This window comes from Stigmatopora nigra, chromosome 6, assembly GCF_051989575.1.
Source record: "Stigmatopora nigra isolate UIUO_SnigA chromosome 6, RoL_Snig_1.1, whole genome shotgun sequence".
NCBI classification, from domain to species: Eukaryota; Metazoa; Chordata; class Actinopteri; order Syngnathiformes; family Syngnathidae; genus Stigmatopora; species Stigmatopora nigra.
Genome location: NC_135513.1, coordinates 6,285,982 through 6,312,658, shown reverse-complemented (window position 1 = coordinate 6,312,658; position 26,677 = coordinate 6,285,982). Strand labels below are relative to the sequence as shown.

The window sequence follows — 26,677 nt, the reverse complement described above, 5'->3', positions numbered from 1 at the left end:
ACTAGTCTGCTGTATAGAAAATGGTAAATAATACAATTTAACTCTCAAATGAGGCAATGTGTACATTTTGCTTAATCATAAAATTAACAAAATAATCTCATGTGAGCGTGTGAATTGCATTTATGATAAAAGAACATACCTGCTACTTTTCCGTGGCAGTGGAAGATCCTTCTGGCAAAAAAAGAGAGAAAATTAAGATTAATTAGTTGATTTGTTCACAGCTAATTATTCAGCTTTTTATAAACACATTTTTCAGCCTCTTTGGAAAAAAATGTGTTGTTTAAAACATGGGCATTATTGAAACTTTAATTTTGTTAATGAGTCCATTAAAATGACTGGATTCATTCATTTTAATAGAAAACAGGCTTATTTAAAGAGTGAAGTGGGTACATCCAATTATACTGACATAATTACCATACTTAATAGTCTAATATTTAACATTTCGAAAGATGGTGGGTGGGTGGAATAGTCATAATCATTTTTCTAAAAAATGTTCATGCTCTAATGTTTGCATAGCAGCAAACACATAATTCATTGAGGGAAATATTGTACCATATGAAAGAGAGAGAAACTATAAATACAAACCTCAACTTGTGGATAATTTCAATATAAACCGTTATTTCTCATCTAGACATATCACCATATCAAATAATGAAAATCCTCATCTCACTTGATAGTTGTAATGTAGGACGGCCATGTTTGTGATTACACCACTAATCCAATGAACGGTGCAAGAATAAATCTCATCAATGCTCGAGGGTTTTCTGGGTTACAGGAAATGGCAGGTCAAGTGAAGCAAAAGTCAATTTTAAAACGGTTTCTGCTCTTTTTATGACGGCGGGACACAGAAGCGAGGATGCTGATGTGATTAGGATCAAGTGGGACCGTACCATCTTCACTGTGCTTGTGGCACCATGCGTTGTCAATTTGAGTCTATTAGGCTGGTTGGAGAGATTGGTTTACATATCTCTTATCAGATCATCCAATAAGTCTGCACAGACCAAAAACATAGAGGTCAGCCTTTGAAAATCAGCACTACTGTGAAAGAACAATGATGCTCCAGTGGTAAATAATCATATGGGCTATCCTCAGTTGATTTTCCTTCTCTGTGTCAAATCCTTTGTCTCGATAATACAAACATAAGCGTTCCAAAAGCAGCAACAAAGGCAAACTGATGAAACGCAGCTTGACAGCTGGTGCTCTCACATCAAAACAATCTCACCACACGCCTGGAAAAACCAAACTCAACCAGTTTTTGTTTGGTACCGGGAGCTAGCATCTACTCCTCCCTCTGCCCCTTGATCTTAAATAACAGCAGACTGAAAGGCAGTGGATTGTTAATAAACACGCCAATTTAGAAGTACTTTGCTCGGATATAGCCTGCAAACTGAAAATATTGACACACCTTAATGGATTGAAACACAAAAATGAAGGCAATTATATTTAAATAGATAGGTGATTTGTAGAAGAGGTTGGCAAAAAATGTCCAGTACAGTAAAATTGCATTTATGTCCAGTACAGTGAACAAAACTGCAGACAAAGTGCAGACTTTTAATGTGACTAATAGTATTACTAGTTTATTCTTCCCACAGACTCTGAATGGTGGAACTGGTACAGGGTTTACTTATAAACCGTATCAGAATAAAGTGAAGAACATCCCATCTGCACAGCTTGTGATCGATCCGTGCACATCACTGCAACCGAATAGCTTCAACATCCCTTGTTTTCATAGGGAAAAACAAAGCATCATATTCCACATATATAATACGTCATGCTGAAGACCACCTTGTGAAGATGACCCTAATGGTTGTACAATATCTGTTCTAGAAGTATACGAGGGTCACATATGTATACATATATGTATATATGTATATATGTGTATATATGTATATATGTATATATGTATATATGTGTATATATGTTTATATGTGTGTGTGTATATATATATATATATATATATATATATATATATATATATATATATATATATATATATATATATATATATACATATATATATATATATATATATATATATATATATATATATATATATGTATATATTTGTATATATATATACATACATAGATAGATAGATATATACACACACATAGATATACATATATATATACTTTTTGCAAAATAAGGATGACTTCACCCATCGCAGGGGGCTTTTTTCTGGGATGGCTAATGAGTTACATCATCAAGAGGAAGTAAGCTTGGCCAGAGTGACTCAGACAGCATGTGCTTACATGCCTGTGTGTGTTTAGTTAAGGGGAGCCTGGGCTACTTGTGGATAAAACTACTGTAGGTGAAGATCATTTAAGATTATTTATAAATTCCTTCCTTACAATGTCTTTTCATAAAAAAGTCAAATTCAGGTGTGGTTAGTACATTTTCGTGCCTGTGGTTAGGAAGAACTTGTGACTACTAATTGATTCCTCAGTGTTGCCTGGTGTTGGGTGGGCATTTTTGTTTATTTTTAGAAAAAGTTCAACAAAAGTTCAGAACAATATAAAAATCACATGTTGAGCATGTTTTGTAAAACCTGACTATGCAACATGTACGCCTTTTGCACATTAGCCTGGACTCACAGTCATTAGGATCAATCCTTTGCATGTCTCTGTAATTTAGAACAAAACAAAAAAGTCAATACTAGATCAAATGAACTCAAGATAAACAAAAAAAATGCTAACGTGGGCTGCATTGCTTTGTCAGCTTTGTTATTTTGAAGCTAACACCATTTTATGCTTAAATGTCAACTAACAGTTTGCTTTTAATAAGTTTCGCTTTCTATTTATTGTTTTTTTCTTTGCATATTTTCATCTGTAATACTTCTTTTTAATAGAATTTTTATTGCTTTTCGAAGTAATAGTCTTTTTGTGGATTTTCAGTTAATGTTTTTACAACTATTTTTTAATGATCAATTAGTCTACCATGCATGTTTTGGGGATATGAGAGGAAACAAGAGTACCCGGAGAAAAAAACACACAGGCACGAGAAGAACAAGCAAACTCCACACAGGAAGGATGGAACCCTTGATCACAAACGGTTGAGACAAATGTGCTAAATACTCTTCCACAGGAACAAAATAACAAATTCACAGAAATATGGAACTGAATGAGTAGAAAATGAATAAATGTCTTTTTGTCTTCAAGATGACTTAAAAATGGGATTAGTATTATCAAACTTGACAGATAGTTTGTTTTTGAAAACAAACATAAGCAGTGGTTAAATTTGGGGGTTTTAAGGTCAAAATCAAACCACTACGATTTTGGCTACTTAGGCAGAGGGCTGCTCTATCAGAGTCTTAAATTTAAGTTTGTCTCTAATTTCTTTTAATTTCAATGTCTAGTGTTTAGTGTTCAGCTTTTGTACTAATGGTCGATTTGCTAACAATACCGAGTTAGATTGTGCAGAAGTATTTTTCCCCCCCATTTCAAATTTCACCTCACCCCGCTCAACATAATACATGTGTAAAGTACATCTGTGTAGGACTAAAAGAAAATAAAGTAATTAGAGTGGAGGTCACAAGCTCTCACTCAGGCTTGGTGCACCATTTGGTGTTCCAAATGTAAATTAAATCATAACAAATGTCATTACTATTAGCTATACATTCGTATAACAAGAAACTTTTTATTTCGAGGGAAACCAAGAAATAAATAAAAATGTGTATGTGCCATAGACATTAATTCATTGTTTTTGCAACAACTACTTTGTCCAAATAATTAGTTTGTCCTTTGTTTACTTTGTTGCAAGATGCCTGTTTGACAATGTTCAAATATTAAGCAACATTTTCTGTTTAACAGATGATGGAAGGCTGTAGCATTTCTATTTTTTTTAACTTTGTTTATATTACCCAAAGTAGGTTTTTAGACACTATAAATGGAAACTGAAGGGAAGGAAAAAAAGGTTATTGTGCCAGTGCTCTGGACAGAATCAAAGCTTCTGGTCTTTTTCTGCTGCCAAAGGAGTGACAGCCAATTGCAAAGCACATGTCAAAATGTGTATTCTTCACTTGAATGGTCCACCAGTCACCAAGATTTACTTTACAGTTTTGAATTTTATCAGAGCCTTCAGAGTATATTTTACCAATGCATTTGTTACTTTGATGTTGAACCCGTTTACAAAGAAAATATTTGAGCACTTTTTTTGTAACCATTTTCCAAGTTATACTGGATGTTCTTGATTAGATGCCCAGGACAACAGTTGAGTTCAGCTAAAGAAAGCTATTTGGAAAAGTAGAGCTAATTTTGAATCCTTTACAAAATGCTTTTTGGACATTAAAAATGAATTATTAGTTCATTGCATAAGGGAAACCAAACTATCTGAAGTGATTGATTGGGGATTGAAAAAGAAGACCAATTCAATGAAAGAATTTTCACTGTTACTTCACATGGTGTGTTTTATATTTATATTTGGTTCTGGCAAGAATTTTTGTACATGTCAAGTTGTCCAAATAATAAATAAATTAATACCCTAAATCATGTATTTAGGATTATGTTTAGTCTGGGCATGTATTGGAAAAAATGGTTTCCAGATTATGGGTTCAAACCCCTATTGAGGCTTTCCTCTGTGGAGTTTGCATGTTTTCTCCGTGCCCACGTGGGTTTTCTCCAGGTACTCTGGTTTCCTCCCACATCCAAAAACATGCATGGTGAGCTAAGTGTACACTCCACATGGTTCCTTAGTACAAGTGTGTGCCTGAACGGTTGTCCGTCTCCATGTCCCCTGTGATTGGCTGGCAACCAATTCAAGGTGCACCCTCCCTACTGCCTGTTGTCAACTGGGACTCCAGCACCTCCATGACCCTTGTGAAGATCATGGCACAACTGCAGACAACTACCACAAAATAAAAATCCTGGGTTTGAACAAAGGTTAAAACTGTGTATCACTAAAGCGTTATATTAGACTTCAGTTAAACATACAGTACATGGACAAGGAAGCTTTGTTTGTCACCTTTTTAGTCAAAGTTAAGAAAGCAAAACCTGAGAGTGCATGACAGAAGCTAGCTGCTTCTTCTAGAGTGACTATCACAATGTGCTTAGCATATTGAAGCTGGGCACACTGCCCAGAACAAAATATTGGACAAAGTATTCTCAATGTGTGCATGGGTGTGTATGTGTGTGTCAGTGTGTGTGCGTGGTGTCTCTTTGGTTGGCGATGAGGAACACAGTGATTTGTGAGTGAAAGAGCAATGAATTGAGAAGGCTCCTGACATCTACCATTACTGATGGCACAATAACCTTCACTTTGGGAGTTGAAATGGAAATGTCTCATCTCAATAACAAACAACCCGGACATCACCTTGAAGGAAGAAAGTAGAACAACAAAGCTGAAAACAAAAAATAAGCAATCCTAAGAGAGTAAACCATTCATTCATCTTCCGCACCGCACATTCTCGTAAGGGTTGCTGGAGGCTATCTCAGTTGACTTCAGGCGAAAGGCAGACTACACTCTAGATTGGTCGCCAATCAGCCATAGCGCAAAGAGAAATAGACGACCATTCGTGCTTACATCCAAACAGAGTGACTGTCCTCTTGTTATCTGCTTGGAAAAGGATGTGGTTGGCGATCATAAATGTTAAATCAGTTCAATAATTACTACGTTTGTGTGTTTAACACAAGGTAATTAGGAAGCTAACTGAAGCTGGAATTGTTGTCGGACCCAAATACCACAAAAAGATGAAGAAATAGAAGATTGCCTGCGGAATATTGTTAGGCTAGCTTCTCATTATTCAACTATAACTATCTGTTTTCTTGGGGGGATTTTACAGCTGTCTTTGAACGCTGTGTTTGCTGGAGCTTATCCCAGCTGACTATTGGTATAGTGACAGACATTGTTACATTTGCATTGGTAATCTTGAGTACAATGCATCCTATAAGAACCATAAAAAGACATAATTTTCTTCTCTCCGTCTGGTGTGTCTCAGTTGAAAAAAAGATTAAGATGTTTGGGACTGTGCGTAGTCTGCTTTAATGATTTTTTTTTGCCTGTAGCATTCAGCCTTGAACTGCACGTCAATTAAATGCAAGAATTTAGTTCCAGCATAAACAATTACAAACTAAGATGAAGAAGGTGTTTTCTGCAACAATTTAACTGTTTTCGGCAACCACAGTTTAGTCCAGATTTGATCATTGCTTGTGTGTGCTAATGTGTAAATTTGAACACAAATTGGAGCGAACTGTTTTATCATTAACCCTTAATGATCTAATCGTTGTGGGTTCCCAGTTAAAGTAAACATTTCTAAGAAAAGGCATAAATATTAAACAGTCAAATAAAATGGAGCATGTCTAGTGCTCCAATATTCTTATACTTCTGTTATTTTTTCCTAATTTTTATGTTGATAATGCAAAAAACTAAGAACGTTTTTTTACTGATTTGTCAGGCCAGACCAGAGAACCTACATCAGGCCATATCTGAAACATAACACTCAAATACTAATTTAGCCATCTGCTGTATCAAAAAATAATGTTACACAGAAACCCCTTTTCCTTTCTGAAACATAAACCCTCACTCAGTAGGGATCCAGATTTTGGAACAGTTACTTTAAAAGTAGTCTACCCGAAGCCCAGAGCCACACTGCCTTTTTCTCTTTTGCCCCCTTCAGATAGGCCTCTGGGCTTTTTAGGTGGCCCCTCTGCTTCCTCCCGGAGGGCACGCGGCGCTCTTAGGCCACCATTAGTCCAGCTAATGGGCCCGACGACTGCACCACATCCTCAACACTTAGACCACCCGTGTCTCCGATATTGATATCGACCACTTCAGTGGGGAAGGGAGAGTGTGACATGGGGCGGCAGTATGTCGATTTCATATAGCACTTGGGGGGCATCAACACACTCACAGTGCAAGTACAGTAAGAGTGAGTGAATGAGTAGGAGCAGAATCTCAGCAAACACAAAAGAATAGCTTGACTCACTAATTTATGAAGGCGTAAGGCCACATTATGAAGAGAAAATGCAAAATAAAAATGGAATAGTGCAAAAAAATCTATTTTCTGATATAGAGGTTGTGATTGAAATGTTAAAATATGGGTGATACTTTCATCTTAGATCTACAATCAAATTAAATTTCTCATAACTGTGAGATGGCAATCTTTTTACCTTGATTTCTTCTTTTTTTTTTCAAACATACTAGAGGTTAGATCTTCATGCAGATTTATACTTTTATAATAAATTAATCAAACATGTGCATCCAGGGGGTCCGGCGGCTGAGTGATTAGCGCTTCCACCCCACAGTACTTGGGTCAAGGTTTAGACCTAAGGTTGTTCTTCACTGTGTGGAGTTTGCATGTTATCCCCAGGCTTGCATGGGTTTTCTCTGGCTGCTCCAGTCTCCTCTCACCAAAAACATCCATGCATGATATTGCGTGAATTGTTGTCTATCTTCTTGTGCCCTGTGATTGGCTGGCCACCGATTCAGGGTGATGCCTGTAGTGAGCTGGGATAGGATCCAGCACCCTCCGCGACCCTTTTAAGGATAAGCAGTTTGGAATATGAAAACGTCCTTCCACCTAATTAACTTTTTGGGAATTGACTAAAAAAATATGACTTGTATTCATTCCATTATTATTATATTTTGTTCCCAGAAAATCGTGACTTTTTCTAGTGAAGATATGAAAATTACTTGATATGAAATGAGATTTTGCATTATTATAATCTGTGGCTTTATTCTTGTACTATTTTCCTGGTCATTTCTGAACTCCTGTGTGTGATATAGTCATTCTGCAACAGCTATTTTGTGGTTGTATGATGGGTTCATTTGGGCTTGTCTAACTAACATCCTACTGCATTGTGTCAAAACAAGGGACTCTTATAATCTATACTTAATTTCATTTGCTTTGGTGTTCCTCAATCCAATCTACAGTAAGACTCCATAATTACAAAACCAGACAACATTTGCACATGAAGTCATCCAATTTGGCATGTCGATATATCATAAATATTAAGCAGTCGCATACCACAGATGGCACAAAGTGCAGTCGAGCGCTTTAATTGTAAATTAATACATGTTGAGGCGGCTAAGTGGCAGTCAGTATTTGTGATCCGTGGGTCTGTGCTGCTTTACTAGATTAATTTCACAACAGAGGAAAACCTTGAAGAAATCTCTACAGTCACCAGTGTACAAGATATCGACCAACCTACTTCATTCGCAAGATGTGGGCTAAGCTGCTTTTAGCTCTCACGGCTCAAGTCAGCTTAATGTACATCTGAAACCAGTACCACAGCTTTGTTGCCCACTCTGCTCAACAGCACTGCCTGCAATTCAGTTTAATTGTAAATTTGAATGCCCAGTGGCCATTTTCCTAGGCGTAATAAGCAGCTAAAACCCTTAATGATGCAATGCGGATTACGGCGATAAAGTAAAATGACACCATGTATAGATAAATCATTTCCACCAAAATGCAGAACAAGGGTTCTAGAAAATGGGATTTTGATTGATTTTGGACAAAACAGCATCTGTACTGACATCTCCAAACCCTGTGGACATTTGGCAGATGATTACCACTGGGTAATGGCTTTGGCAGAGGGTCGTGTGTCTCTTCTGTTACAGTGTGTTGTTGTTCCTATAGCATAGACACTGTTAACACACACAATAGAGGCTGGGAGAATAACAGCGAACTGTGGTAGCAACTGGTAAAGCACACAGAGAATAAATGCAATAAAATGTGTACTGGCTGGACTCTGCACGTCTCATTTTAACACTGATAAAATTAAAATGAGGTTCACAATATATTGATGAGCCGCTAATAGTACATAATTCTTCATTAGTTTAAATTGATATGGCCGATATTGCTCATCTTGTGAACACTGCGGGTAAAAAAAATGTTTTGTACTTTTTAAAACTGCCTACGGGGAGGGTTGAAAATGTCACACATACTTTGTTTGAGCTACAGTGAAGACACTGACTAAAAGGGCTGGTTTTTCTCCCGTGGATGGGTTCTAATGAAATAATATTCGAGAAAGATATGTGGAATAATCTGTGTCGCCAATTTTTTGGCCATATTGTTGTTGTTCTCTGTATGTTTTGGGTTTGCCAGTCGAGGGCGTGTTATCATGTCTTTCGATTGATGATATGGGCTGGGGTATCGTAGTTCATTTCAACTTGTTTTTTGTTTGTTTGCTTGTTTGTTTTTTTGTTTGTTTGTTTTGTTAACCACTTATTTGATGTTTTTTTCATGCTCATTTTAACAATTACCGGTACAATTAATAAAATTTAGATTTTTAACTTTAAAAAAAATGTATTAAACGTGCAATAAGCCATTGGACATGTCGAAAGTCAATCAGCTCAGTATGCTCCATCACCCATTATTTTGTGGAGCATGAGGGACAAAATAAATACAATTTTTAAAAAGCAGGAGCATAAAATTCCCCAAAGTTGCTGTTCTTGGGTTGAATTTTTATGAATTGGACACTGATGGCAAGTTTGACATTAGTAAATAGGAAAATGATTGTACATTACAGGCAATGTTAAAATATACAGGTAAAGGCAGTAGCATATGATGGATATTCTAGCAGTTGCTTGGACATATATGAAAGAATGTATGCTTCCAGTTCTTACCTGAAGCCTTCGTCTTCGAATGATGCCAGAATCGTCCATGGTGCTACTCTCGGATGGAGCCTCGGCCCCCTGTAGTAGTTCTTTTTTAAGCGACTTCACTAGACGATGCCACGATGTCACATGACGTTCACCCAACACACATTTACCCAAAAACGGAAACCCGATTGACCCTCATTTACCAGCATCGGTCTACGTATCGCGATAAAAGAAGCTATCGTACATCGTAGGGGCAAGCCTGATCAATAAAAGTCTTAATATACACAGCTTGGACGGGACCCCCTCGTGTAAAACAAATCCCCTCCGTTGTGGCGTGCAGAAATCCACGGGAGGGACACCGTGCGGGAGTTCCGTGAACGCATCGTCATCATCACGCCTGATCAACTGCGCACCGTTGTCATCGTGTATATAATAGGCGACGGCGTTGCGGTAGCTTCACGTGCGCTAGGAATTATTACTGTCCACGCAAACGGGATGTGTCCGAGCTTGCCTCCGGCGCACGCGGCTTTCTGGCATCGTAATCTTCCCCCTTCCACTGCCTCCTCTCCTCCATCCTCAGCTCCGACACAACCAGCCACCTCCTACTCCGGGTGGCGTTTAGTTTAACCCTCCCAGAGAGCAGATGCTCCGCACTAAGCATCCGAGAGGGCGGGCGGGGTGTGGCTCGGCATTAGTTCACACATGGGACCCCCCTCCGGAAAGTGGTCGAGCAAAGAACGTGATTATACGGATCGATATATCATAAAATCTATTTGCGAGCATGACGAATCGATCATTAAAGTCAGAGAATTCAAGTCTAATAGAGCTTAGAACACAAAACAACAACAAGTCAACGCCGGGATCCAATTCCTTATTTGATGATGCAAATAAAATACCAACAAATGATACAAATTAAACTAACAATTCCACTGGAACCTTTCAAGGAAAGCTTTCACTATTAAAAGTTGTCACTTAAAACCTTTAACCCCCCCTTTTTTAGAGCAAGTAACTATATTTAGTCATTTCATTGTTTTGGTTTGTTTTTGTCACAAATAACCTTTAATCCTTGAGAGAGCAAGTGGTTATTTTTAATCATTTGTTACTATTATTATAAGTATTATTATTTTACTGTTTGATTGTTTTGATCATTTTACAAATGCAATTGGTATGAAAACAGGGGTAGAAATTTCTATCGGGTGTAGATTCACTTTTTCATGTCCACACACATCATTATATGATTATTATTTTTAAATCTGAATAAACCAGGAGAAAGACAATAATCCTGCTTTACTCGGGTCCACTGGCACACCGGATCAAATTGCAGAAAGTATTACGTCTTCCTTGAATCAGTGCCTAATGGTCAATAACTGGCCTAGCGTTGAGTCATTGTGCCACAATTTAAAGAGCAAAGTCTTTTCCATGGACATTCATTCATTATCCATACCACTTATCCTTACAAGAATCACAGAGGGTGCTAGAGCCTATCCCAACCAACAATGGGCAGCAGATGGGCGACACCCTGAACTGGTGAACAACCAATCGCATGCCACAAGGAGATGAACAACCATTCAAGCTGACAATCAACCCAGCATGCATGTTTTTTGGGATGTGTGAGTAACCAGAGTACCCGGATAAAACCCACACAGGCCCGTAAAACATGCATTTTGTTAAAAAGAAGGTTGGAACCCAACAGGGACTGAATCCTTGACCTCAGAACTGCGAGGCAATTGTGCTAACCACTCTACACCGGACTGCTTTTTCCACAGACAGACAAAGAAAGCTAAAACTGAGCTAAAACTGAGCTAAAACTGCCCTTCATTTTGTATTAGATGTGTTCAACTATTTAAACCGCCTATTTGATAGTTGACTTCAATGTAAAGAATAATAATACCATGTTATGCTTATTTATTATTTTTTTTTTATATAATTATCACTTTAATGCAACTTTCCAAAGAATTTGAAGTGGCATACAATAGCTATCATCTGCATGCAGTTCCATTTCTATTGTTCCTTCATTTCAAATTCCCTTTGTTGTCTAATTGTGAGATTCCTTGATATAAAAAAGTGCTTAAATGGTGCAAGTACTTACTTGTACCAGCAGGTGAATTATTCTGTTTCTGTACATGACCCATTTAGCAGCTTATTGGACTCCTCAATATTCCTGCTTTTTGTTATTAGTGTTAAATAATTGAAGAAAGCGCATGAATTTTGCATTTTTCTTCCCTCATTTATTAATTGTGTGATTGGGGCGGTGCAGTATGGCACTAGCTGTTGGCAAAAGCAGGCACTGACAAAAGCTTTCAGAAATGATGTCAGCCTGTTTGAAAAGACGCCCTGAGGGAGGTCATACGGGGTCAGCAAAATCCTGGCAGGAGGGCTGCGATGTGGAATACGTCTACAGCTTGCACGATCTCATTTCCCGACACGGTAAGGCAGTTTCACAAAGGCTACGTCAGCTCACGTCTCTTCGTGTGCTTTTAGGACTTCGGCCTGCATTCAAATGGGCTGTGTGAGCGTGTCAATAAAAAATGAAGCCAGAAAAAAATAGGCTGGCATTATTTGTTCACCCTTCGTCCACGGGCGCTTAAAAAAAACATGCAAAAGTCATATTTGATGTCAACGAATGAATTGATTCATTGGGATTTTGTTGTGGTCGGAATGGGTTTTTATTGTATAATGTGATGTTTATTATTCATAAGGTTCCCGGTTTAATAGTAAAATTGCATAGAAGCAATATAACTCATTCTCAGTGCCCTTGAAAGTGAATGCTTTGTCGGCTTATTTAGATGCAAACCATCCATCAGGACTGTGCAATTTAAACATGCATTCATGAAAATGCGTCAGGGTAACTCAGTTATTGTGAGGAGACTCAAATACCCTTGTAAGCAATTTCACTAACAAAAGAACATATCTTTGATCTTCCTTACTGACGACGCAATAATCATACAGAGTTTCTGTTAAGCTTATTTTTAGCACAAAAAGTTGCATAACATTTATGTATATAATGAAAACTGCGATCCATGTTGGAGAATCTTAATTGAATTTAAAACCAAAATTTCTGTTACTAAATAATTAAATAATTATTAAATAATTAATAATTAGTTAATTTAAATAATTGCAGTTAAGAAACAATTATAAATTTTATGAGGAAAAATAAAATGACTCAATTATTGCTGTTGTTGTTGTTTATAGACTTTTTTTGGATTGATATTGTCCGCATCAAATTATCCTGAATAAAACCACAAATAAATTCTGGGTGTGGCCCCCAATCACACTTTAAAGGTGCTGCTCATGTTGTTGTTTTTTTATTTGATTTAATTCAATATATAATTAACCTCATTTTCTTCTATTGACAACAACAGACGTCCGATTCATGTGGAGGAGGAATGATTGTGAATGCTGATGTTTCAGCGCCATTGATGGTACTTAATGTCATTTTTTGACTGGTAGGACTGCCATTGGACATCAAGCCCGCCAATAAGATCAATGAGTATCTTATAAAGGGTTAAAGCCAATTACGATTTACCAATTAGCCAGAGCTATTGCGCCCTCTATCAGATCGGGATTCCGTGTAAAATTGGACAATAGTAAATTCAAGTTAAAACAAGTTTGAAATCTCCCCTTTGTCCTCTTCTATTATCTTAAGCCAATGACTCCGTCATCAGACTTCTCTTTCCTTCTGGCTGCGTACTACAAGTGGGTCAGACTGCAGCAGTGCTAAAAGCCTGCTCTCTGCAGAAGAGCTTCTCTAAATAAAACAACACGCAAGCAGCACTCAAACATGCACAGACCTGTCAGAGATGCACTGGAGAGGTGAGGTGAGGTAAGATTAATTCTACTGGCCAAGTGATCCATTAGGAAGGTGAAGTGACTATTAACAAGGTGTAGTAGTGACTTTACATGGACAGATTGTTTTGACTGCAAACCGGTTTTAAACAATGAAAACTATATTTGCTTCTTACATCTATGAAATCTGCTTTCAATGCCATATCAGAGTTACAGTCTGGTATTGTATTTTATTTACATTTTTCTAAACGTAAACACTCTTGAGACACCTTAACATACTGTAAATTTTCAGCACCAACATATCATCAAAGCTGTTCATGTCTATATTATTCTATCATATTGTCTAAAACACCAATGGCGAACATCCGGCTCTCGAGCCGCATACGGCTCCCAGCCTAAGTGAATCTGGCTCTTTGCTTCTTATCATATTTTGTAAATACCGTGGCTCTTTCTCTTGTTTCTTTTCCTTTTTTAAAACACTCAAATTCATCAGGGCCTGTTAAAAACAAAAAAATATATATTCTATTTTATGCTGCTTCTGATGTAAACTCTCACAGTTTAAGATTTTGCCTCATTGTGTCTACCTTGTCCCCCAACCCTGGTCTAAAACATTATTCAAATCTACTTCCCCCAAGACATAAAACATCTAAACCATTTGCATTATTATCTGCATTTATCCAAATATTTTATTTGTGTTCCTTCTGAACTAGAATTAACATACAGAAGTGTGTTCAGAACTAGTTTATTTTGGGACAATGGGGACACCATGTGGTAAAGGAATACCGCATAGCCACACTGTCAAAATGCATCAACATGTTGAATACTTCTCAGAATTTGTTGATTATTAACTATGAGGTTATCTTTTAAAATCGGGTGACATAACTTGAGGGAATAAATAACTTCTCCTTCAGCCTTCCGTGAGACACTAGCACACGCATTACTTTCATTCAAGCTTTCTGTGTTAATTGTAGAAGTAGAATCAGCACAATCCAATTAGTGTGGTAGAAAGAGACACCATGAAGAAAAGAAACTAGGACTGTGTGTAATTCGATGAGGGATTACAGACCTGCTGACACTGCCTGACCTCACCTATCAGGTATTTGGGGCTACTGGGAAAAGGAAGTATTTGATTTGTATTTGGAATCAAAGCTACTGATTTAAAAAGATTTTCTGCCAAATTTTGGAAACCATAGATTGGTATCACAGGAAGGATAAAAAATGTAAATTGATGCACCATATGTGACATCATAGTCAATAGTATCATATTGCATAATGTGTTTCTGTTACAGTACAACTGCTTCAGCTGTTGTGTAACACACATTGTTGCCTTTCATTAAAGTACCGTAACTACAGATATTTTCCATAATAATTTCAATTACACGATACAAAATGGACAATAATTCTCTATAGGCCACCCACTTTAAATGATCAACATTTCACAAATATTTAGAAAAATAAAATTCCAAAATTGTCACTTAAATGTATTTTTTGCACTTCTGATTGGATAAATATAAATGAAATTTGTTTTATCAGTTCTAAGTACTATAAAATGTTGTTTACATTATATTTTTAGCCAATCTAACAATTGTTATTGATGATGCTTGAGTTTTCATTTAAAACATCTATTTTAATTTAAGAAAACAATTCTCTTTCAGATTCTTCCTTTTCTACAGAATATTTAGATGGCAACTTTATCTATAACTATTCCAACGTTCAATTGTTTTTCCTGGTTATGTTAGCATTGTTTTCATGTTGTGTCTATACATACAGCTGGTGAGTCTCATCTGTTCAAACCTGATCTATTCTCCAAGAAAGTGTGTGTCAGTATTCATTTTGGCAAAATCGGGTCTCATTAGGCATTTCAGTGAACATTCTGGGTTTTTCATCTCCGGGATGCACAAACATTAGGAGTTTACATATGATCCAGTGTGAATTATTCCCTAATGCTAACCAATGCCAACATAAACAAGGTGCCAGCTTGCTTCTCTAGTATAATGCTAATTTCACCTCATGTGTTCTTTGGACTTTGTTGTTCTTTCTGTTTTAATATTTGACTTCTGTTTTAACTTTTCATCCAATCAATTTTGACTGGAAAAGGCCGATGGACACTGAGTATGTTGAATTGGATGAGTTAAATACTGAATGAATTACATATAAATGTACAATTTGTAATATAATAAGACTAGTCACTATAAAGGGTAAAATATGTTAAATATGCTACAAAAAACAAGCATCTTATATGATTTGGATATTTAGCTCTTCTCTAAATTAATATAGTACCAAGAAATAAAAAATAAAATAAAAAATACTTAAACTGACACTCCCGGGATTGAACCCTTGATTCTACAACTGTGAGGCGGAGATGGTAACCACTCACGCACAGAGCGGCTAAAAACAAAACAATATACACTATCCATTTTCATGATTTCCTATTCAAATTATATCTTATCTAGCAAAATTCTGTCAAGGACCAGGATCGAATTTTACTTACTATAAAAAAGTGAGTATTGCTCAATGAGTTTATACTGATAACTAACTTTGCCTTTAAGAATGACATCTCGCGTCTCATTGGGTGAACGTCCCGGTTATGACATCCCCACGAGCCAAGTTTGGACAATGATAGCCTAATCTAATGGCATTAGGGCAGTCTCTGTTTAGCTGAAATAGGTCGCCACCTCGGCCCTCAATGAGCATGCTAACTATTTTTAATCCCATTGACGCAGGAGAAGAACTGCCCTCTTAAGAGGGATGACATACGAGTGACGGGAGGTTATAAATGCACAGACAGAAAGGGATCAGGAGTTGAATCAGACGGGACCCAAGACATTAAATCCAGCAAGGTGTTGTTCTCTTACCTCACTGTAGGCATCGAAGACGAGCTCCAGAAGTTGAAGCAGCCATGGAAGTCTCTTCGCAGACCTTCGATAGGGACTCATTCTTCAAGAAAGCCTTGAGAGCAACAACCAGAGGTGCATCGTCTCATTTTGTGGGGAGCTCCATTGTCATCCTTTCCTCCTTTGCCGTGTCCACTTTGGCTATGAACTGTGGGAAAAGGATCCAAGAGTCTCGGCATAAAATCAAAGAAAACTGACTTCTGCTCACGGGTGGACCGTGAATCTCAAGTTTGGGATGTGATGCATTATGATCATACATGTGGTGTCTATCTCTGGCTATTGTGGACATAAAGAGAGAAGATGCCACTTCAGGAAGCTACTTCAAATGATTGCTGAAACATCTGAAGACATGGGCAATGCCTTAACACCTTGCAAAGAACGTATGTCTTTATGTCTCATCATTTGAATCTGTGTAATGTTAATCAGAAAATGCAACAATGCTTAATGCAATGTGTGTGATCCATTGAGGGCCTAAAGCTGGCTATAAAAAATAAAAAAAAGCTTACATTTTCTTAATGTATTACTAACTTGTTTCCAAATGTAATTATCTCAATCAGAATTGAAGGTCCTAATTGAAGCAATGTTTTGTCAATGACGTCTTATTGTAATTTTTTTGCATGTTTTGACAAACTAATTTAATACCATCCAATGTAAGGCATTTTTCACATCATTCTGTTGGTGAACAAATGAATTTCAGCCATGGGAAATCAAAAGTTTAAATAAAACAAATGTACTTCTTTATTCTTACACTGGTGAGCACAATTGACCTTTTGAAAACCTGACTCATCTTTTTCTCCCACTTGTGCTAAAAACAAAAACACTTGATATATTTAATAAAACACATTTTATGAGGAAAATGGGTATGAATTGAACAATAAAGACCTTCCAACAACTGTGGTGTGTGTGTCCAAGCAATCCCAGCCAGGCGTCACAGAGTGTTGATATTCTTTAACTTCCTCTCCGAAAAGAAACGGTGTGTCGGCGTTTGTTTGTTGACGCCACCTGGTGCACTGAAGTAGGAAAGCATGGACTTGTTGGCAAGACGCTCCGCCGCTTTCTCACCGTCTTCCTCGTCATCGTCCCTGATTACGGATTAAGAAAATCTTGTGGGTTACTGTGGTAAGCACTTGACTCTTCGGGCCAAACCTTTTGTGTATGAATTGCAAGGCAGAAATCAAAGAAGTTGCGTTTTTCATACGTGTGGGACAAACACTTCAATGCACACTGAATTTTTCATTTTGTGTTTATAGCCAACTTACGTTAGATTTCAAAAAGCATCTACTTGATTGTTTGGATAAAGTAGCTAGTTCTGATAAAAAATTCCAAAACAACAGCTATAATTCTGACCAAAGGCAGACATTGATGATGCACCCATTGCAATTTGCTGAGCTAATTAATTGAAAATTGGACATTCAGATGTCCATTTTTGCCAGTCAATTAAAAAAAAAGTATGTATACTTGAAGTCAAGCAATTTTAACAAAACTCACCAATGTACAGCCACAGCCTTGCTGTCTATCAAAGTTTGGGCTGTGCTCCAGCTAAAGCGCACAAACTGAGGGTAGCCAAACACTGGGTCTAAGTACTTCAGGAGCCACGCTTTGGTCTTTGGGTCTATAAATAGGACAACATTTTGTAAAACCCATTTTATTCATGTAATGTATGTACTAATGTAATATGATAAACATCAGGGGACTATTCTTTACCATTTGGGTATCCGGAGCCATATTCAGTATCCACATCTTCTAAGTCCTCAACAAAGTTCCAGTTTTTCACAACATGGTCTCTGGCCACCTGATAGAAAAATGGAAATAAGACATTGGGCAACACCAAAAAAAAAATCCCCCCTATATTATTTGATTTTAAGTGTATAACAGCCTAACTGACCTTTGCACAGATACTGGCTGCACTAACAATGGGGAAAAGGGAGTCAGCTTTGGGCCTCACTGTGACATCAATGCCTGGAAAGAGCTTGGAGAGCTTCTCTTCGTACTTGTCGGCTGGCCCGACCGTGTCCACAAACACCTGCAACGATGGATAAGGCACTAAAGTCATTATGGTAGTACCAAAGAGGCTTAAACCCCTATAATATTGAAAGATAACTTCTGTAACTCATGTTTTGAGTAAGAGGGTAATACTCCGTGACATGAAAACATACCTCTTTGACCTGTACGCCACTGTCCAGCGCAAACTGAATTAAGCCAATAGCTGTGTCATGTGACATAGTGTTCAGGTTGCATTTTGTCCTGCAAAAAGTAGACACACATGCCATTAGAGCACGGATGTACATAAAACAGGTAGAAAAGATTTTTTACTATATTAGTTAACAATACCTTTGTAACATGCTGGTGGAGATGGTGTTGGGAGAGAGTATACACAGGGCCCAGCCCACAAAAGTTTTGGAATCATCCAACTTTTGGAATAGATTCTCCCTCTCAGTCTCTGATAGGGTTTTCGAATCTGGAAGGGAATGTGTGCAAACATAAGTGTAGAAATTCTGAAATGCTGGATTCATACAGTGTGCTAGTCTATAAAAACAAATGCAATTTGTTCTCATAGGCTGAGGGGATTTTTTTTCCATATAAAAATGAACATTCATATGATTTGCTTCAGGGTGCAACAGTTCAATCATAAAGTTTTAAAAAGGGTTTTTTTAGCAGCTATTTATGCATAGATGAAAGATTCTTCTGTTCAAATACGGTGTCCCATTGAACAATGTTACAATGATCTTGACCACTGAAGAGGCATCACATTTAAAACATTAGCAATTATATCATTTGTAACTAGAACTCAAACTTACTCTTGTAACTAAAGTAAAACTAGGTCACTTACTGCAATCAACAATATTTGAGTCACTAGATGTGGAAATAATCACCTGCAACTTTCAAGGTTTTAAGATCCTCCTTTTTTGAAATGGGACAGAAGCATATTCCATAAACCATTGGACCTACAAAAAAATAAAAAATAAACGTTTATTTATTTTTTCCACAACACCCCATTGCCCTATAAACTAGGGTTCAAGAGAGCCATCATACCGAGCACCGGTCCCCTGCCTGCCTCGTCAATACCCAGGCAGCAGTCTTCAGTCTTGCAAATATCAGGGATGACGGAGGACAATCGGCAGTTGACAGAGTTATCGGCGTCGAAGTCGCTAGTATCCATAGCTGTTGGCTGGTAAGAAATATCAAATATATCAGGACAAAAATATTTTAGTAGTAGTTCTGCAAAGTATGCCAAACAGGTTGGATATGCTCCTCAAGGCGGCTTATGTTTTTAGCAAGAGACCCGTCATATTTCGCCCTTCTGCAGCATTGTGATTTAAGATGTTATGACACGACAAAGGACTTGGCTAATACCACCCCGATCTGTAATGTCTTACCTGAAAAGGTACCTTCTCAACCTAAATATTAATATTTATTATTTACTATATGCGCCTGTGTTACTTCAGTAGTCGTTTTGAAAACAGGCGAATTCGCGCTTTGTGATGACATCACAAAACGGTGTAAGTGTTTTATACTGCCTCTCCATGGTCTGGAGTGGAACTTGCTGTATGTAACCAGATTTTCATCCAGGTGACTACAAAATACTACTATGCTGTAAATAATATTTGGTTCGTTTTGGTTTCCATATTATAAAACTTGTTTACCATGTGAATATATTTTATTGTTAAAATTCAAGTTTATTGATTGAGCTCTAAATCGCCACATGATCCCAAAGGGCATTCTATACACAAAGTTTATGTTATGTGTTCCAACAGAACAAGAAGACACCTTGTCAATAGTCAGGGGTTTTCTAATCAGATTTTGTAATTCAATGATACCACCATAAGCTTCATTGTTCACACTGTCTGTATTAGGTCAGTTGAAACTAAAAACTTCATCTACAATGGCCCTTGAGGACCGATGTGGTCACCTGTCGAAACACTGACTATACCTGCATGGGTTTTGTTCAAAGTACGCGGTACATTTATAGATCTGTATGACACATTATTTATAGGTATTAAAATGATTGCACTTGTATATGGTTTTAAATTATTGTAGTCTTCCAATTTACACCATGGAAAAACAAATGCACCCCTGATTGACTCGTTTGACGCCCATGAAGGAAGTATAGGTCCAATTTCCACTCCATGAATGTTGTTTTGAGCAGTTCTCTTTCTTTTGTGTGAATGGCTGGCAAAACCAACTTATGCATTTTGTGTTTTGTTGAAAAAGGCCTGATACACTATGGGCACAGGGATGTTCTGAAGACATCCATTGAAGCTGTCTTTAAGTTGATTTGGTGAGACGTGCATTTATTCAGGTGGAGAAGAGAAAGCAGCATGTGAGGAAGTCCATTATTGAAAGACTGAAATTGGGCCCGCTCTCTGGCTCTCAACACCCTCCCTTCGCTCATTTTTTTTATCCCTTTGCCTCACTCAATAGCTCTCTTTGTTTTTTGCAGTAAAACGCCTTCCTAGCCGATTAAATGCTAGGAATTAGTAGTCCATTTTAGCCTACTGTGCATACAAACATATTAAACAGCTTAGGCTGCTAGGGGACTGATTGTGTTATTACTGCAGTTCACACGTCAGCAGCATGTTTTTAATTTACTTTCTCGGCCCTCACTGGCTAAGTGTTAGAGCCTTAATGTGCTTTCTGCTTAAAATAACGTCAATGTGGATTTTTCTGTGCTTATATTCACAAAGGAAAAACATATTAGGGGTGAGTTTTTTTTATAAATAAATTGATTTAATAGATGACAACAATAATATTTCAACATTGCTTTTTCTTGCAAGGAAGCAAAATACTTGGCAAACACTTTACAAAACTATTGAGAATGACACAAAGGCGTACATAAGGCATAGGATAATTCTAGCAAAACAAATGCATGAAAGGGGGTCAGTATAAAATAGGAAAGTATGCATCACATATAATGTAATAAAGCCTGTGTAATGACTATTATTCACATTGCCAGAGAGAATGTATGGTAGTCTGTTTTGGGCTTCTGTATAGAAAAACACATGCAGAACAAATGAACACGTGATTCTAAGTAATCCTTAAGTAGAACCAAAAGCCGGCCAATTATCTCAAGGGATTGGATCGAACTTTGTACTAGCTCGTTACGACATGTTAGCAATCAGTTGTGAATCAGCAATTTGTTAGAAAGAAGCAAGAATGAAAAGTGACAGTTTAACATTTTCGGGCGTGGAAAGTGTTTTCTGCTCTTGGCACAAAATGACTATGAGATTTGAGGTAAATGTCCACGATGGAGCAAAAATGTGAAATATGTTCTAAGAGCTCTCTTTCCCTCTCTTTTTCCCTATTGTTCCCAGATAAGCTTCAGAGCAAATAAGGGTGACAAAAAAACAGAAAAACAAGGACAAACATAAGAAAAATTACCATTACTAAATTAGGAATCTTTTAATTGAGTGCCATGTTGGAAGGGAACGTTTTGCAGAAGCAGTGGTGAAGTTGTGTAAGTGTATTATATCATGTCAGTCACAATAAAGTTACTCTAGTATTTCAACATAAACGATACTATTCATAAAATAACAAACAGATAAAAAAAAAAACAACAACAAAAAAACAAGACTCCTTTAGTTTGGTTAATAGATGAAATTCAGTCTGTGAACCTTTTCTGGGTTATCATTTAAAAAAAACAATCTATTGGCTGCTCTCCAATTTCTGTACATCTTCACTCATAAATTCCTGATGGCACACATTGTTTTTGAATGTATCGTTATGATTGGCTTCAGACTCTCAATGAATAACTGCCCCTCCCTCCCGCTTTGACGCATTTCATGACCTAAAAAATGTAAAAACCTCAAATATTTCTTCAATATGCCATAGACATACCGAGACACACGCACACATCACGCGGACTCCCATTAACAAACCCACGCACACTGCTGCTCTCACACGCTTCCCATATATTCCTGGACTCCCCCCTCAGGGTCTTGTGAGTGTGGTGTAAACAGGCTGCTCCCAGTGTGTAGGGCTGTGGGAGGGGGCCACACTGGAGGGGTCGCCTATGGTGGTGTACAGAGGCCTCTGTGTAGGGCCCATGTAGGAGAAGGCTGAGTACAGCCCAGGAGCTTGACTGGTGTGGGTGTAGTACGCCCCAGGGGCCTGGTGGTCTCCATATTCAAACTGGGCTCTGGAGGCCAGCGAGGGGAAAGCTGAGCCGTAGTGAGGGAGGCTAAGTGGGGTGTAGGTGACGTGGGCGCCCGAAGACGGTGACGACGAAGCTTCGGCGTAGTGGCTCCCGGACCCGGACTCGCTTTTGATCTGGGCCTTGGAGTGGTCGGAGGATGTGGGCGAGCCTTGAGGCTGCTGCTGCTTGGACAGCCAGGCCGAGTGACCGCTAGCCGCAGCAAGGGCGTAGGCGTAGGATGAGGCCGAGGATCCCGCCGACGGCACCCCCGCGGCGCCCTGGGGGTGCCCGTTGGGGGGCAAGTACTGATCGAACTCGTTGACGTCAAAAGGCTCGATGTTGGACATGACTTCACTGCTGATCTCGCCGATGTCCATTGTGCCGAAATCGATGTGGGGCTTGGAGCCGGACGACGAAGGTCCGCCGGAGGTCCCCTCGCCTCCTACGCCGAGGGATCCCCTGGACCCCCCTGATCCTACTGCCCCTCCCGTAGCACCCTCCCGCTTGTTGTCTGACAGTTTTCCTGACTGGAGCTCTGTCTTTGGGGTGGTCGGTGGTGTTGGTGGGCTGTGACCCTGACCTGAAAGAGATGGATATATTTAATACTTTTCTGGAACCCTTCATGTAGCTATTAGATTAAAAAGAATCATAAATGTAGCAATAGGATTCTCTAAGTTGCACATGCCCTCCCTCTAGTGGTATAAGAAAGTATCACTTAATTCAAACTTCACATTATGTCGCAGCGACTACATGTCAGCTTCAACACATTGTTGTATATAGTTAGGTTGTTTTTAACATTGATTATAATTAGTGTTTAACTTGTTCATTTTGAAATGTTTCAAATTGAAAATGAAATTTATTTTAATGGCATTGTTATTAGGTAATGGTTCTCCCCAAGCCCTGTGTTCATATTGATGTTAGGCATTATTTGAATTATGAAATCAAACTTGGTAATAAGCCACTACATTGATATTTTGTCCCACTTCTTCTTTGTGATTTTCAACCAAATGTCAAATAAATGATCCCATATGACTTAATTATTCTCCAAAGTATTGTTACAAAACAGAGTATCTACGTCAGTGGCTAATATGAATACTATAATAGCATTAATTATGTACTGCCATCGAGCTGAGAAACATTCCATTGTTCTAAAAGTCATTCAACATTTTTGGCATTGAAAATGTAAAATAATACAAAAGAAAAATGTGTTGCCGTAATATTTAACTAATTTACTGCCATTGTCAAGTATATATTTGTCAATTTAAATTTTCAACTATGAATATATTAGTGATAGCTCAGTGAAGACATTTTTGTTCCACCCAAATTGTTACAAAAAATCATTTTGCTTGGTGGAACATGAGTCAAGAAGTATTTTCATGTTTGGTAGATTAGGTGCACGTGCTTATAATCCTGGCCTGAATATTTTGTGCGAAAATCAATCAAAACGCAGTAAATTTCATACAGTAAAGGTGAATACGTTAAATCTCAATGGTTGCTGATGACGGTGATCGACATCCAATCAATGAGATTTCCAATGTTGTTGCCTTTCCTATCCAGTCTCGAGATTTGATTTATTATTTTTATTTATTTTGTATGCAATTGTTTATACTACTTGGGTGTAGAGCCACCTACTCGAAGGGTGATGGTGATGGTGATGATGGTGGTGGTGGTGCAGGTCGCTTAGAGGTGACCCGGCTCCGCCATTGTGCTCCAAATGCAAACTCTTGTAGCGCGACTGGGAATGGCTGGCCTCGCCCTCGCCCGGGCTGTCCGACTCATTGGCGGGCGTGAGTTTGCCATTCTTGCGTCTCCGAGGCTGGTACTTGTACTCCGGGTAGTCCTTCTTATGCTGTTTCCTCAGCCTCTCCGCCTCCTCGATGAATGGTCTCTTGTCGCTCTCATTGAGCAGCCTGCAAGGGAGGAGAACAAGGAGTGGATTTTACTTCACGTGGAAGTCAAAATATGCGCAAATAGCGTGCGTAAACGCTTTCTCAAATTACGTGTGGTAATTAGACGCACCAATGCAATGTGGACCCAAAATTTGCGTCGTTTGGCTACAAATTATGAAGGGTGGTGTTCTTTTTATTTTTTTATCTTTTTGTTTTTTTTTCATTTTCATACAAACCTCCACAGTTTGCCCAGGGTCTTGCTGAGTTCGGCATTGTGCAGGTGGGGGTACTGGTCGGCCAGCTTCCTCCGGGCCGCCTGGGCCCAAACCATGAAGGCGTTCATGGGCCGCTTGACGTGAGGCTTGGCTTTGTTCCCGTTGTTCACGCGCACCGGCATGGGTACGAGGGTCCAGTCGTAGCCGTCCAGAACTTGGCTCACCGCCTCCCGTATGCCAATGGGGAAGCGATCGTCGTCATCTTCCGATTTCACCGTCGATCTGTCATCCCCGGAGCCGTCCGCCACGCACAGCGAGGTCAGCTGAGGCGGGGGGCCCGTCAGAGGTGAGTCGTGGCCGGGTGGCGCTCCGACGTGGCCGGGGGAAAGTGAGCGAGCATCGTCCGAACCTCCGGGGCTCAGCTCCGCTTCGGACATGCTGTGTTCCTCTCCGGACATTTTGGGGAAACACTTAATTCGTTTAACAACTACTTTATGACGATGTCAAATAGTTTTTTATGGACTGTGGAGTTTGCGATAGTCCCACTTTTGTGCGGACTCTTTTAATATGAAGCCATAGTGATGCGTAAAATGCGTCTGGATCCTTTTTTCCCCCTTGTTTGCGCAGCGAAATCCGCTACACCTGCGGGGGAAAAACACACACGGGGCCAATCAACTAATTAAGTTATTAACTCATCGTCAGTCATGTTTAAAACAAATTGAAATAAAAAAACTAAACATAGTATATGAACGAAGCATTGATTTCATCCTAAAATCGCAAATAAAAATGAAAAATAGAGAGTAATATTATAGCTTGACACATTTTATTGATTTGATTATTTGTTTTTATAATATATTTTCAATTAAAAAAATTACATAACTTACCAGCAGAGACGCGCGGTGGTTCAACATGGGAGTGTGTGTGGCTGGCCGTGAAGCCGATGAATGGCTGCTCTGTGTGGCGACACCGGAGCTTAAAGAGCGCCTTGTGAGAAGGACGGAGAGTTGGAGAAAAAAAAGAGAGATTGAAAGTGGAAAACATTCCCAGAGAGGCAGCATTCCAGCACAAGCACTCGACCACGCCCACTCTAGGGCAACTCTTCGTTCCCATTGGCTCGCACTTCAGTGCGCTTGTCGCTGATTGGACGACGGTTGGATGGCGTTCAAGCCGGGCCCGCACGTCCGTCGCTCCAACGTTTTTCCAAACGGAGAAGAAGGTGAGATGTGACATGCGAGCCGCTTTAAACAAGTCCACAGTGCGCCTATTTAGTGGACGTAGAAGGCAAGCTTTGTTGTCCAGTGTTGACATGCTACATCAAACAAATAAACAATCATCGACTGACTTATTACATCTTGCGGCCGCATTAAATCAGAAAAGGAGTGGGAGTTAAACACACGAAAGGGCCGAGTTCACCCGTTTGATTGGGTGTCATATAGGAAATGTCCCGTTACAGATTTGGGGATTAAAATATCTTCATGGAAATGGCAGAAAAGGGGGTAGACGAATGTGATGTGTTCATATTGAGGGATGGCAAAGCACAAGGTTGCAGTAGGATTATGAAAATATGCATCTTTAAGTGGTTGCTTTAAAGTGGGTTCATCCTAATCCATTATTGCTTCTGATTACAGGTTCCTTCAAAAGTAATTCGAGATGGATGGGTCATGGTTTGGTAATTAGACTGGGCTGTCATTTTAGTTTTTTGGTTTACACATGTATGGGGAAATTGATTTTGCAGTGCTTCAAATCCCATTATGAACTAAATGTGTTTTCACATAAACCATGGATCTAAAGCACCTTTGTCTGTTTATTTGTCTACTATAAAAATGTACAGATTAATTCCCCCACTCTGTTCAATCGACTTTTAAATTAAACAATTAAACAAATGCAATGTAACCAATATCAACAAATTTATGTTATGTTGAATTCTCACAAAATAATGTCTAAATTTGCTATCATCAACAATAATAATTAAATAACTGCGCAAAGGATGACTAGCTTTTCACATTTAAAATCATTACAGTAACACATAAAGTGTAGTGCCATCATTTCCATCATATTTGTGGATTAAATTGCACGTCAAAGTGATGTAAAATTCAAACCATTGACTCATTTATTCACACTAAAACAGTATCCTCGCTTGTTTAAAAGGACGGTCACTATTAAGAAGCCACCATTGAAGAGAAAGAACAGGCCCACATTGATATTTTTGTCTTCAGGGGGATT

The 26,677-nt window shown here is 38.6% G+C and overlaps 3 protein-coding genes and 1 long non-coding RNA gene across 6 annotated transcripts in view; 1 reads left to right on the top strand and 3 right to left on the bottom strand.

The window, feature by feature from the left end:
• Positions 1 to 10,198, bottom strand: part of mast1a (microtubule associated serine/threonine kinase 1a) — a 47,876-nt gene extending 37,678 nt beyond the window's left edge. The window contains exons 1-2 of one of the 3 annotated variants that reach the window (XM_077718226.1): positions 9,562 to 10,198; positions 140 to 171 (exon numbers count right to left, since the gene is read on the bottom strand). In XM_077718226.1, coding sequence (XP_077574352.1) covers positions 140 to 171; positions 9,562 to 9,600 — 71 coding nt within the window. In that variant the 5' untranslated portion in view covers positions 9,601 to 10,198. The remainder of the gene's footprint in view (positions 1 to 139; positions 172 to 9,561) is intronic. The other 2 variants (XM_077718227.1, XM_077718228.1) reach the window with 2 other exon arrangements.
• Positions 10,199 to 14,228: 4,030 nt separating this feature from the next.
• On the top strand, positions 14,229 to 17,110 carry LOC144197878 (uncharacterized). The gene is made up of 2 exons (XR_013326608.1): positions 14,229 to 14,419; positions 16,047 to 17,110. It is a non-coding gene; the product is annotated as an uncharacterized LOC144197878 (long non-coding RNA).
• Positions 16,932 to 19,720, bottom strand: rnaseh2a (ribonuclease H2, subunit A). The gene is made up of 9 exons (XM_077718565.1): positions 19,595 to 19,720; positions 19,251 to 19,386; positions 19,091 to 19,162; positions 18,549 to 18,675; positions 18,374 to 18,461; positions 18,103 to 18,240; positions 17,922 to 18,009; positions 17,706 to 17,829; positions 16,932 to 17,299 (listed from the first exon to the last, which is right to left on the bottom strand). The coding sequence occupies exons 2-9, from the start codon at positions 19,375 to 19,377 to the stop codon at positions 17,146 to 17,148; spliced, it is 918 nt and encodes a 305-aa protein (XP_077574691.1). The 5' UTR covers positions 19,378 to 19,386; positions 19,595 to 19,720; the 3' UTR covers positions 16,932 to 17,145.
• A 1,192-nt stretch (positions 19,721 to 20,912) lies between these two features.
• On the bottom strand, positions 20,913 to 25,478 carry LOC144197876 (transcription factor Sox-10-like). The gene is made up of 4 exons (XM_077718564.1): positions 25,339 to 25,478; positions 24,476 to 25,096; positions 23,983 to 24,260; positions 20,913 to 22,930 (listed from the first exon to the last, which is right to left on the bottom strand). The coding sequence occupies exons 2-4, from the start codon at positions 24,910 to 24,912 to the stop codon at positions 22,146 to 22,148; spliced, it is 1,500 nt and encodes a 499-aa protein (XP_077574690.1). The 5' UTR covers positions 24,913 to 25,096; positions 25,339 to 25,478; the 3' UTR covers positions 20,913 to 22,145.
• Positions 25,479 to 26,677: the final 1,199 nt, after the last annotated feature.

Excerpts from the sequence above, each read along its gene's own strand:
- LOC144197876 (XM_077718564.1), bottom strand. The coding sequence starts at position 24,912 with ATGTCCGGAGAGGAACACAGCATGTCCGAAGCGGAGCTGAGCCCCGGA. Across the intron at positions 24,261-24,475 it reads ACCCTGGGCAAACTGTGGAG|GCTGCTCAATGAGAGCGACA; the intron begins GTTTGTATGAAA and ends CCTCCCTTGCAG. Across the intron at positions 22,931-23,982 it reads CCATCACCATCACCCTTCGA|GTCAGGGTCACAGCCCACCA; the intron begins GTAGGTGGCTCT and ends CATCTCTTTCAG.
- rnaseh2a (XM_077718565.1), bottom strand. The coding sequence starts at position 19,377 with ATGGATACTAGCGACTTCGACGCCGATAACTCTGTCAACTGCCGATTG. Across the intron at positions 18,241-18,373 it reads GTGGCGTACAGGTCAAAGAG|GTGTTTGTGGACACGGTCGG; the intron begins GTATGTTTTCAT and ends CCATCGTTGCAG. Across the intron at positions 18,010-18,102 it reads CAGCCAGTATCTGTGCAAAG|GTGGCCAGAGACCATGTTGT; the intron begins GTCAGTTAGGCT and ends TTTTTCTATCAG.